This window comes from Pempheris klunzingeri, chromosome 13 (genome assembly GCF_042242105.1).
Source record: "Pempheris klunzingeri isolate RE-2024b chromosome 13, fPemKlu1.hap1, whole genome shotgun sequence".
In the NCBI taxonomy this organism is placed as follows: domain Eukaryota; kingdom Metazoa; phylum Chordata; class Actinopteri; order Acropomatiformes; family Pempheridae; genus Pempheris; species Pempheris klunzingeri.
Window position 1 is genome coordinate 13,702,163 of NC_092024.1, and position 12,425 is coordinate 13,714,587.

The window sequence follows — 12,425 nt, forward strand, 5'->3', positions numbered from 1 at the left end:
ATCAGTGGACAATGGATGGATGGTGTCTCATTAATATCCACAGGAGGGCAGTGTTGCACAAAAAACTCATTAAGTCTTCTTCTCTGAGCAGTGGCTCAAACAAAGTCCAGGCTTCATGAGATGATTAAAACAATTTATTTCTTAGCAGCTTTTCTCACATTTGCTTTTTGTTGTGAGAAATATTTTCATCTCTTAAGGCCTTAGATTCCTCAAGTTAAACAATTTGCTTGTATGTAGACATTTTTTCCACATACTTGTGTACATAATACTCTTGTCTGTTTGTTACCGTTATTTATTCAGCCTTGTAGTCCTCGCTCTTAGCTGTTCTCTCTCTTCCTGTGTAAGTACATCAGAGTTGAATTCCTTGTATGTTTACACATACTTGGTGAGGAAAGTTGATTCTGATTTGAAAATGTCTTTCTAGTTGATCCGCTGATTGTTCACACAAACATCAAGACCAAGTCTGTAACTAATAGAAATTGTGAAGGGGGTCACAAGCCAAAAAAGTTTGTCTCTCTCTCTCTCTCTCTCTCTCCCACACACACACACACACACACACACACACACACACACACACACACACATTTTTAAACCTTAAAAAGAAACAAATACATCTCGTGTCTAGTAAATTAGCTGCAGGTGCTGATGTGATGGTTTGCCGAGATTTCATTGTTTTATTGAAAAAAAAAAACGATACCATGTAGGTACATTGACAAAATTGTGATAAAAATAGACAAATTTCATATGTTTATTGAAATCATTGTCCTTGCTTATACACACTGTTATGGGACACAATGGCACAACGGACGCTTTACAGAAATACAGAAGTGTAGCTCCTCACAAAATGCTGTAACTGTTTCATAAGCACATGTGTAATAAGCAGCTATACAACATTCCCCAATCACAACAGACTAAAGTTTTGATTTGATCAAAAAGCCATTCATATTTCCAAGTATGACTCACCATTTTGCTTTGCAAAGTACATGTTTTAAAAAATATACAATAAATAACTACAATAGCATTAAAAAGCAAAATTTCACAATATCATGGTCTTACAAAATGTTTTATAGCTGATTTCAAATCACTAATGGGTTGCTAATTTTACTTACAAGCAGTGTGCTTCTGACATTTTGCATGAAGGTAGACATAGTTGCACCTTGCTTTACTGCCACAATATTGCTATGATGTAATACGAAAAAAAGAAAAAGAAAGAACAAAAGGGAACATTACAGTCTTGTACCTTAAAGCTGAAATCTGTAACTTTCTGCACAGTCAAACCACAGAGCAGACAGAGCAGAGTGTCGCGTTTGTAACAGTTGCAGAGAAAATGCCCTTGAGCCATGTGGCTTTTGAATACGACTTAGATGAAATTGGCATTTTCAGTCAAAGAATGCACAGCTTTTAGAGTCTCATCACACTCCACCACACAGCTAATGATACAATGATATAGAAATACTACTGATTTCAGTTTTAAAGCAACAAAACACGTTTTTCAGTTCTGTATCTAAGTCAATTTTTGGCACGTTTCACAGTAACAGAGCAGTGCACTAGGGGGGGGTGGGTCGGGGCTATTCTACAATATCTTTACTCCACAGTTGCACCACAGCAGACCAGCGTGTCTCTTAGACCGGCTCTGCAGTAGAGCTCTCAGTCACTCCAGAGACGGTAACCTGGGCTACTTTGACTCGTGTCTTTCCACAGCCGGCTCCATCTTTTCCCGCCCCGCCCACTGTGCCTCTCACACTCCTGCTGTTCCAGTCACTCTCAGCGCTGTTATCCAGAGGCTGCGTCGCTCCCCGGCAAATATGGCAGATGTTGAGGAAGGCCCTGCGCAGGTCCTTGCTCCTCATGGCGTAGATCACAGGGTTCACGGTGGAGTTGAGCAGGCAGAGCATGCTGCAAAAGGCAAACACGGTCTTGATGAAGTCGTTCACCTTGCCAAACAGGTCGTAAACCATGATGGCTAGAAGTGGGCCCCAGCAGATGATGAGGGCCACCAGGATCAGAACCAGGGTTTTAGCCAGACGGAGGTCCATTCGGGCCTGCTCGGGCCTCACAGTCTGCACTTTAGTTCCCTCTGCAGTGTAGACAATCACACTCCTCTGGGAGCTGCGGCTCAGCATGCGGACAGCATGGTGGTGGGACTTCCAGAGGATGAACATGTAGGCGTAGATGATGAACAGGACCAGGATAGTTGTCATCCCGATCCAGAACATCAGGTACTTCTGGTCGATTAGAGGGAAAATGTCCGAGCAGACAGAGTTGAGACGCTTGCAGTTCCACCCCAGCAGCGGCAGCAGTGAGAAGACGATGGAGATGGTCCACATTACACTGAAGGCAATGATCGCTTTAGTCTTTGTGATGATGCGTTTGTATGCCATGGGCCTGTAGATGGAGATGTAGCGGTCAATGGCGGTGAGAAACAGACTGCCCACAGAGGCAGTGAAGGAGGCGATGACCCCGGCCAGCTTGAAGAGGAAAATATTGGGGCTGTCCTTCCTGTGGAGGACATGAAAATCCAGGAAGCTGTAGACAAAAATGATACTGCCTATCAGATCAGCTACAGCCAGGCTGCCTATGAAGTGGTAGGAAGGCCGAGATCGAAGCGTCTGCGAGTGTAGGATCACACACAGCACCATGAGGTTCTCCAGCACCGTAAATGTACCCAGTGTTAGTGCCAAGATGGCAACAGCGAGCTGCTGACTGGGAGTGAGGATCATAAAACACTCCATGTTATCCACAAAGTCCTCCCCACACTGTGCCGGCGCTCCCCCATCCACAGAGCTGCCATTACTGAAAAGGAAGTCTGATACGTTGGTGGGGAAAATGGGAGGGAGGCCGCTGTAAATGACCTCCTTATTTCCGGGGAAGGAGTTACTAATGGAGGCAGAGTGAGCTTTCTCAAAGTGGAATCTGTTCTTGATTAGAGTTGAGTCCATGGAGTGGTCGTCATAGCTGGCGTCGTTGGAGCCAAGATACTGGACACCTGTCGTTAAAGTGCTCATTGTGGTGCCTGCTATCCTGTTCAAAGCCAACTTCATGGCTGCTTTGTGGCTGTAGAGATGCTCAGTGGAGAGGTGTGTGGTGTAACAGCATTAGACCCATGCAAAAGGACATCTATGAGGAAAAAAGGAGATTTTTTTTCCATAAAGACAATAACTAAATACATATTGTTACATTCAATTCTTAAACAATCTGATTGCATTCAGTAACACCAATGTTTATTAATTATTAATATGGTGGAATATTAATTTGTTGCTGGGAGATATTGGGGGAATCTGTGTATTAGCCAGCTGACTCTAGAGCAGATGCATCCCAGACAATAGTGGGAAACTGAACAGTTGATGACAAACCTGTGCAGCCTCGGGGGAAATCATTGCATTAAGTATGTAGGACAGCTAGGCTTTCTTATTAATTAAAGGAGGTCATTAAGCATTAAGCTGTTTTTTTTCCTCAATAATCATAGGATTAATTAGGCATCAAGGGAGAAACAAGACAAAGCTTACACATATCTGTCCCATGATCCATTTACATTTTGACCCTGTAATGATGATATTAATTATGAACAGTTAAGTTTGCATGAAGGTTTTGGAATAAGACATTTTAGAAGAGGAGAGACAGTTTTGGTTTGTAATTAAAAAAAAAAAAAAAACACTGTTAGCGAATGAAACACATTTTAGCTGAAAAATCCATAACGTAGTGTTTAAATACCATTTTGGATCAAAGCTAATATATTGATCAGTAATACCCATAAGAATAAATGAACCACGATGAAGTAATTAAAAAACATAGAAATTAAAGGACAAATTATCATGAAAAATAAAAACAAAAAGAAAAACGTACCTTGATTTTCTCTGCACAAACACCTTGCTCCGATCCACGGCGCTAAGAACAGTTCAACTGTGATTAAACCACTCTGCTGATGGCTTCTCTCTCCGCACAAACAGTTTCAGCAACTCCAACAACAACAGGAAGCCGGTGAGAAAATAGAGTTACGGTCGTTTTGGATGATCGTCTGCTGACTCCCCAGACACTGTCAGTGTCAGAGACAGTGGAGACAGGCGCACGGACAGTGTTTGAGGGAGCGGGCGGCTACAAGCATCCTTTTTGTGCGCCTGCTGGTCACGTGGTCTGAGGTGTTTGAGCGCAGCAGGAAGTGCAGCCCGGAGCATCATCCACACCTACAAGTGCAGGAGCTGAACAGCTGCTGCAGGTACGAAGACCAGCCGTAATCCATGTGTTCATTGGCACTGGCTCTCCTTTTTGTTCAGTGTAACAATAATGATCATTCAAATTACAAAATCAACTGTTATTTATTTTCTAGGAAAGTAGTGAAGTGGTCACCTTTTCATTTCCCACAAACTGGGCAAATATCAAAAAGCATGATTTTACACCAAAGAAGGAAATATTTCATGGTTCAGCCTTATTGTCATTATACGATACAGGATTGTACAATGAATTTTAGTTGCAACCCCCTCCACTCTACACACAATGTACAAACAGATAGTGAAATATTTCATTTAGAATAGAAAAAAACACAGGAAGTAGAGTAAAACAAAGTAAATAAATGTAGCACTAAAACTAAATTATGAAGATATTAGGAAGATATACAGCTATGTAAATGCTTCATATATACACACAAGACAATAAATACACACAATATGTCTTATATTTCATGTTTTAAATGTTGTATGGGCTATGCATGAACAAATATATATTCATTTTGTCATTCACAGTCAAAGACATGCACAGTATGTTATCCTACACAGTCATATTTTAATGTTTTATTAATGTTAATGTTTAAAAACATATTCATGTTTTAAGCCAATTAAACGCTAGTTTCATTTCTTAATTGACATTAGTTTAAAAAATACAAATACATTTATTTGGGATTTGGGAGGAGTAGCGTAAAAAGTGTCAATGTCAACATCAATCACAGATACTGGAGCATTTGAACATTAATAGTATTCAACCATGTTTTACACCTCCCTCAGTCTCTGAGACCCCAAACATTAATCATGAAATGATGTTCATCAGAAGTTCTTATAAAGTTATAAAATTACTTTTACTCCACCACATTTCAGAGGAGGATATTGTGCTTGTTTACTCTCCATTACATTTATGTGACAGATACAGTTATTAGTTACTTCACACGTAACATACAATTCACACATGTGCACTTAAATATAAATGACATGATGACTTCATCAGGATTGAAGATGTCCTTCAGTCAGGACGCATTGTTACACATTAAACTAACAAAGAGTAGATCAAGTCTTTTAAATTAACTCTAACATGACAAATGACAACATTAATGTACTGCATACATGTTAAATGCATCAGTAATAATAATCCAGTTATATGAACTATATAATAATATCACTCGCTTTGCAGTAATTTTGATACTGAAAGTACATTTTGTTGCTGACATTTCTATATGTAATTAAAATGTATTTATTTACATCCTTATTTTGTAGCATTTAGTGAAGTAAATCCTCCTCCTTTCATCACTGCTTTTGGAATATGAATGTTACAGTAATCTCATGTTGAGTGTACAGTGTGATTTTAGTGGATTTTTAAAGTCACAGCACTCCTAAAAGTCCATTCTGAATATCCTCCACTATTTATCTATTTATTTACTGCAGTCGGGGACCACATGCACACACTATTTAGAGTCCTTTTCCTGTCCTGCACAGCTGCGCAATTATTTCCACTATTTCCACTATGCACTCCCAGCCGAGCTATCTCCCAAATTACATGTATCTTGTTGTGGAAAATACATGACATTTGGCGATGCAACATCATGGGAAAACAATGAAAAGCAATGCACACGATGCCAGTGCCTCCAGTTTTGGCAGAACAGAAGAAGCTGAGGAGTCATCCAACTAATTACTGAACACTTGTTATGCTGCGCTTGAAGCAGATTCAAACAGCCGTTGATCATTTGTGGAAGAACATTATATCCAATATGTACATCTTATGAAGATAGTTTCTTAGGAAAGATTAGTGTCTTTGATGAATTCAGATGTATGTGAAGAGGCTTTGGTTTCATTGCTCTTTGGTGTTTTCCTTTTGATCAGAATAAGGTTTTTACTGTGGTTTTGGCTAGAAGACAACAGCCATCATTTCTCAAAGCCGGGGGGAGGCAGCGTAATCCACAATTCACATCCATCATAATCATTCATCATCAATATTTCAGTGTCATTCTCACCAAAGCATTAGCGAGAGAGACAAAGCCGTCTGCAATGACAAAAAGCCTCAATTTGACCATAACAGCGACTTATAGAAGTTACATTCTTCTAAATCCTCTTCCACCATGTGGGCCGTGCAGTTATGGGAGGCTGCTGCTATTGTTTCACACCCATCTGTCTTTGGTGGCAAATACTGCAAGTATAGTACAGTGATTGATTTCCAGCTGGATTCCTCATGAAAAGCATTATAACGCATCTTATTTAATATTGATCCTTCTCCGTTTACAGTCAATTGTTGTTTGAGTGGCTGCCTACATTTTGAAATCATTACTTTCAGTCCACACAGGCTTCAAAACCTCCAAAATACACACATTTCAAGTAAAGCACTGACATGCAAAATCTGTGAATTTAGGTGTATTTTTTTATCAGATTTCTTCAAGATGTTGGACACGCACAAGCCCATTCTGAAGGACAAGTTATTTATTTTGCAAAAAAGCATTTTGGAGCTGGGAAAATTGTGGCTACACGCACAGCATGTTGCAAGACGAGACTCTAAAGCAGGCTGTCTGTCTCTGATGTGTTTGTGTCGAGGGGTTGGAAGATGGGAGAGAGGGAGGGCGAGCGGGTGAGGAGGAAAAGATGCATAAATAGAGAGGGGGAGGAGGTTGTGGCTTAACACTGACAGCTCTTAACAGTTTCCTAATCTGCCACTTCTATATTCTGTTCCTCCCCAGCTGGAGACACTTCATACTGCAGCCAAGGTGCCACGGCAGAATGAAACGGGGCTCAGTTCAAATCAGCTCAGCAATGAGAAAAAGCCCAGATATAATGTTTACTAAATTTAATCAACACACATTGCATGCACAGAAGAGTCATGTACATCATCACCTGTCATCAGCCGCCTGCACCCTTATCATTCACTTCATCAAACAATAAATTATATGCATCAACGTGGCTTCATCAGGCAAATCAAAGGTGATCCATTTCCCCAACGGCGTTTAATTGAACAAACAACTCCGTACCAGGAAGCAACATCAGAGAAATAAACAGAGAAGTGCGGAAGTTCCCCATCATGTTTCTCTCCTGCATCAGATTTTCATGACAGATCTTCCTTGCAGGGAGCAACAGCACAGCAGAAAGGAGGGAAAAAGTTGTGACTTAATGCCTTCTGTGACTAGATTTCTTTCTGCATAGAAAAAGAGATGAACTGTCTCTATCGAAACACCAAAGAATACCAGTATAAAATGACAAATGGTTCATTTTTTTCAACAGCCTAAATAAATAAAATGTTTAGCTATCATCTAGTTAGTTATGATTTAATTCACTTCTTTTATTTATTCATCTTTTATTTATTTATATTTCTTTCTGGTTGATCAGTTTTAATGCATGAATGTGTGTTGCAGAAATGGTGGATTTTCTTGCTGCAGACCAGACAGATTAACAGCGTAATGGTCAGTGGGTAGAATCCCCTTCATGCACCATTTAGTCATATAAAGACCTTTTTATCTCAGCAGAACACAGTGGTAATCACAAAGACTTAGCAGGTGGTTCAGTGAATGCTCACTTGTGCAAACACTATGCAAATCATTGCTACGGGCACAGATGAATTACTCAGGCGGTATTTCAGAGCTCCAAATCACAGTTCAGTTGAACTGTTTCTCTCAGTGTTATCCCTCATGGTTCCCAGGTGATATGTTACCTACAGCTGTAGCCCTGCAGCTTCAGATTCAATCTGCAAACCAGAACGGCGAGGGCATGATGTGAGATTGCCCCGCAGTGCCATCGGCTGATTCAGAGCCAGAGAATAATTCACTTGCCCTACGCCCAGCTGCAGAGACTGACTAGAGCCCCAAATGGACCTGACTGCCATGACACCAACAGTCACCTGTAATCACATGGCCTTTTCCTGTCCGGAAGAAGAGGAGTTGTGAAATTGAAATTATTTTTAGCCCTTCCTTTTATACGTTTTACTTCATTCACTATTCAAACCTGTCCCGATCTTTTGGCCACTTGGGACTTTAGAAACATGCCATAAAAACTACATATTATTATGTTTTAAGTTGATAAGGCAAACTTGTTAACAAACTAGTGCCCATCCAGCAGATACAGAGCAACATTAGCTTTCATCATTTGTCATGTTTCTGGCCATTCTTGATGAATCTAAGTCCAATATTTACTCTCCTTTAAGCCCCGCTTCAGTCTCCACCATAGACTGTATGAAAGAAGTGGATGTAGCCTCCGGATCTGAAAAGTGAAGCCAATGTGAAGGAGCTTTAAACCTGCATTCTTTCTAATGGCCAACAGGGGGCAACTCTACTGGTTGCAAAAAGAACTTAGAAGAATGGAAGTCTATGAGAAAATGAATCTACTTCGCACTAGATTTATTACCTCAGGAAATACTTACCTAATGAGTTTATGGTCTGAATCACTAGTTTTAAGTCTTCTTCAATGCAGCATGATGATCATTTAGTAGATTATGGTCTCATTTAGAGTAAAATAGACAATAAAGCAGGGTATGCTGTGACCAACCAATCAGAGGTTGTCTCAGTGGAACGAACGTCACTTTTGGTTCCAAAAAACAAAGATGGCGACAACCATGAACCCAAAATGACGACTCCCACAAAGCCAAACTCCTCAAAACAGAGGTCCTCAAACCAGTGGGTGAGGTCACAGTGGCTACGTCCACTTCTTTATACAGTCTCTGGTCTCCACCGACTCTTTTGCTACCAAATGCCCCTCTAGCTGGTTATTAACCTTGAATGTCTGCAATTTGTTGCGGAGCAGGTTTTTAGAACTTCTTTTCACTGAAAACAGAATGGTGTGAGTGAACCAAGACAGTAAAACATAACAATGAGTGGGGCTGAAGGGAAGTGCAGAGTCAGGTTGGTATTCTCTGTGGTTATGTAATCCAATGTTAATATAAAATGTTGATTACAGCTGCTTTAAATCTTTACTTCATTAAGTGTTTGGGTGCTGCTTGTTTGCCTAATCTGTATATTGCTGGTGTTGCACCTATTGAAATATACTGTGAAAGGTAATATGGACACGAGGTTTCCTTTATTCACTTAATTTCTGAGAGAGGACTGAACATTACTAATCCAGCAATAATGACACAATCGCTACAAATACAGGAAGTGGAAACTCCTTTTTAGGTGAGCTATGTGACAGAGCAGTGTACAGCACAATGGCTAGTTAACACTCATATTTTGGATGATATCCATACTCAGAGTATAATATATCTGTCATGTAGTGAAAAACAAATGAAGATGCGTTTTTAGCGATAGCTGTAAACGCATTAAAATGGTTCTTCTTGATTGTTGGAGAAGAAAAACCTTCCCTGAGAACATTTCATACCCAGCAAAGCATTTATTCATTCTCATTCTGCTCACTTCGTCTTCATATTTATTCGCCCATTACCGGCAAATGCATCCAGCAAACAATTTCAGAGTGCTCTCAAATCCCGGAAGAGTTCTTTCATCACAGGGCTGTTTTGTTTATCAGCTTTTAGCTTTATCACGGGATGAAGAGACTCCACCACAAATGAGTTGACATTAAAGAACAAACTGTTTAAAATTAGGTTGTGATTTGTTTTCTTGTGCAGAGAGTTATAACAGCACTAACAAGTCCTTATATTGCATTTATTTAAATTCCTCTCACTGCTTTCAGTGCAGTGAGAGGAATTTCAATGCAACTTTAAAGGTCTGTCACACAATGGGTGCAAAATATGTCTATGGACTGGTAAAAACATGCATTTGGTTGCATACTGCAGGAAAAACAAAGTATTTAAGTTTTGCACACATTGTCCATCCGTCTAAATGCATTTGTGGTAAGCAGAAAAGAGCAATTTGATACAGCTTGACATAATTGGTCGGATGGATGGAAGTGTTTTGCCATCAGTTGCACATGAGACATTAGTATTGATTGTTGAAGGTTGTTTGTGAACTCATCAGCATTATGAGAAGAAAACATAGTTGACTAATGAAAGGAAAAAAAAGGCCCCATCTGATGCTAATAATAGTTTTTCATCTCCCCCTTCAATGTTTGTTATTTTCCTTTGAACCCTCTGTTAATGTGTCCCCACTTTCATGCACAGAAGTGTGTCGGGCAAATTTAGATTTATTTACACTCAATTATGAGAAAACCCTTTAATCCAATAATCCATGAATATTTCATTTAAACACAATCGTCTGGGCAATACACTAGAGCAGAGGAGGCTGAAAAACGTCTGAGGGTCATGATGACAATATAACATATAGTGTATGTCACTGCATGCCAAGACCCTCTTACTGAAGGTCGAGATCAAACATAAACATTAATGGCAGATGACATTTCACAGACTGGTTTGTTAGTTGATATTTTAACTTTTTGATGCTCCAAAATCAAGCCAGTGTCACTGATTTTTTATTTTGTAGGCAGTGTGAAGATTATGTGAGCTTTGTGATCTATCAACCAGAATAAACTTCTGTATGCGCACCATTTGAGTACAGTGTAAAGGGTAGATTATAATTCTGGATAAACTGATTATTTTACAGATCCTTTGTCTCCTAAACAATAATTTTTGTAATAAATGAATGGGAATAATGTAATGTGGAGCTGATTAAGTGGTAACTATAGAGGGAAAAACATGTTATTTCTTTCCTTTTTTTTTTGTTTTTACTTGTGTTGATTTTAAAAGTTGTTGATTTCCAGAAGAGAGGGCTGCTCTATTCAAACCCAAGAAAAATTGCATTCATCAGTCCCATTTATTTATTACTGAAAACATCTCCATATATGCCAGATTTTGTGTTGTTGACAAATGTTTGCAAGCTTAGATAACCTCCGTTGCCGAGGCTTCAGGAAAAGATCAGGGATTTACACAACATTAAAATAAATCATGCTGCAATTTTGTTGTTGTAGAGGGACCTAATCTTTCAAGAGTAACCAGGGTGCTTTGATTTGTTGTGTCTTAGTTTATTGCAGCTGACACATGCATCACTGTACTTGCTGGCTGCAGGATTAGTTATTGTGACATCGAACGGCAATTTTTTTGTTGTCACACATCCTGGTTTACTGCAGGGTCAACACTTAGACACGAGCTGATAATGGCTAAAATATGATATCTGTGTACATCAGTAAAGTGTCAGCAAAGAAGCTGACTTTGAAAAATAATAGCACATAAAGACAGATTTGATTATAATCCTTGTCAGGTAGAGCTCATATCTCCCCCTCCTACAGCACTCACAGCCATCTGGGCTGGAAAATAGATTGATAGCTACAGAGCAGAAACAGCCTTGTTGGCAGCCAGCCATCAGCCATCATGCTGAACTTGGCTAACAGAGATGAGTCCTTCACTTTATACCTATATAAACCCACCACTTTTTATCACTTCACAGCTTGTGGCCTGATTGGCTTGAGATTTACACGTATGTGGACTAAACTTTGAATCATCTGTGGGTATTACTCACCGAGACAGCACCACATTAGAAGAGCCAGTATGAGTATATGATACAAAGCAAAGAAGCAACTTCCTTATGAGTTTTAGAAACCATTTTTAACTGTAAGCCACTCAACTTTTCACTATTCACCTCAAGTTCTAAGAATTTGTCTGCAGTGACTTTTACCAAACATTAGTATGTAATTAAAATTTTCCAGGCTGCTTCAAAATCTCATTTTGATCTTGGTTCGTTTTCCACTGCTCTGCCTGCATTACTTTTTGTATTTATTCAGCCCTCAGGTGATAACACTGAAGCCCTGCACCAAACTATTATTTTGTGTTTAGACACAAACAGTTATCAATCTTTTCTGATTTACAGAAGCTGCACTGTGTCTTTGTTAGCGTTTCAGGTGCATCACCATAGAGACAGCTGCACCATAACTGCACAAGGTCACTTGTCATACACTGTGTGTGTGTGTGTGTGTGTGTTTAACTCTGCAGAGACTGTGAGACAGCACAAAAGAAGTAATTCGCAGTCAGTTTGATGATAGCATATTTGAAAAGCAGTGGATGAATGTGTCGTGTTCAGATTCTGTTATTATTTCAGCCAATCACCATGTCAGGATTGTTGCCATCCTTCAAGATAGATTTTCTTTGCTTATTGATGCCGCGTGCCAGTTGGTCTGTCGTCCATACGCCCTCTCCTACCTTCACTCAATGTTGTGCAGAGCACAAGATGTACAGCGCTACTTATTAGATCATTTCTCATCTTTATGCCACCATGGTAACCATCAGTAAGGACTGGTTGTTATAGGTTTGTT

The 12,425-nt window shown here is 39.7% G+C and overlaps 1 protein-coding gene across 1 annotated transcript; it reads right to left on the reverse strand.

Annotated features, from left to right (window-relative positions):
- Window positions 1–1,622: 1,622 nt before the first annotated feature.
- On the reverse strand, window positions 1,623–3,359 carry LOC139212393 (cannabinoid receptor type 1B-like). Its single transcript, XM_070842934.1, has 2 exons — window positions 3,252–3,359; window positions 1,623–3,110 (listed from the first exon to the last, which is right to left on the reverse strand). Exon 2 carries the CDS (start codon window positions 3,039–3,041, stop codon window positions 1,623–1,625), a length of 1,419 nt encoding a protein of 472 aa, XP_070699035.1. The 5' UTR covers window positions 3,042–3,110; window positions 3,252–3,359.
- Window positions 3,360–12,425: the final 9,066 nt, after the last annotated feature.

What these genes read in the sequence shown, in the direction of transcription:
- LOC139212393 (XM_070842934.1), bottom strand. Translation starts at nt 3,041, where the DNA reads ATGAAGTTGGCTTTGAACAGGATAGCAGGCACCACAATGAGCACTTTA.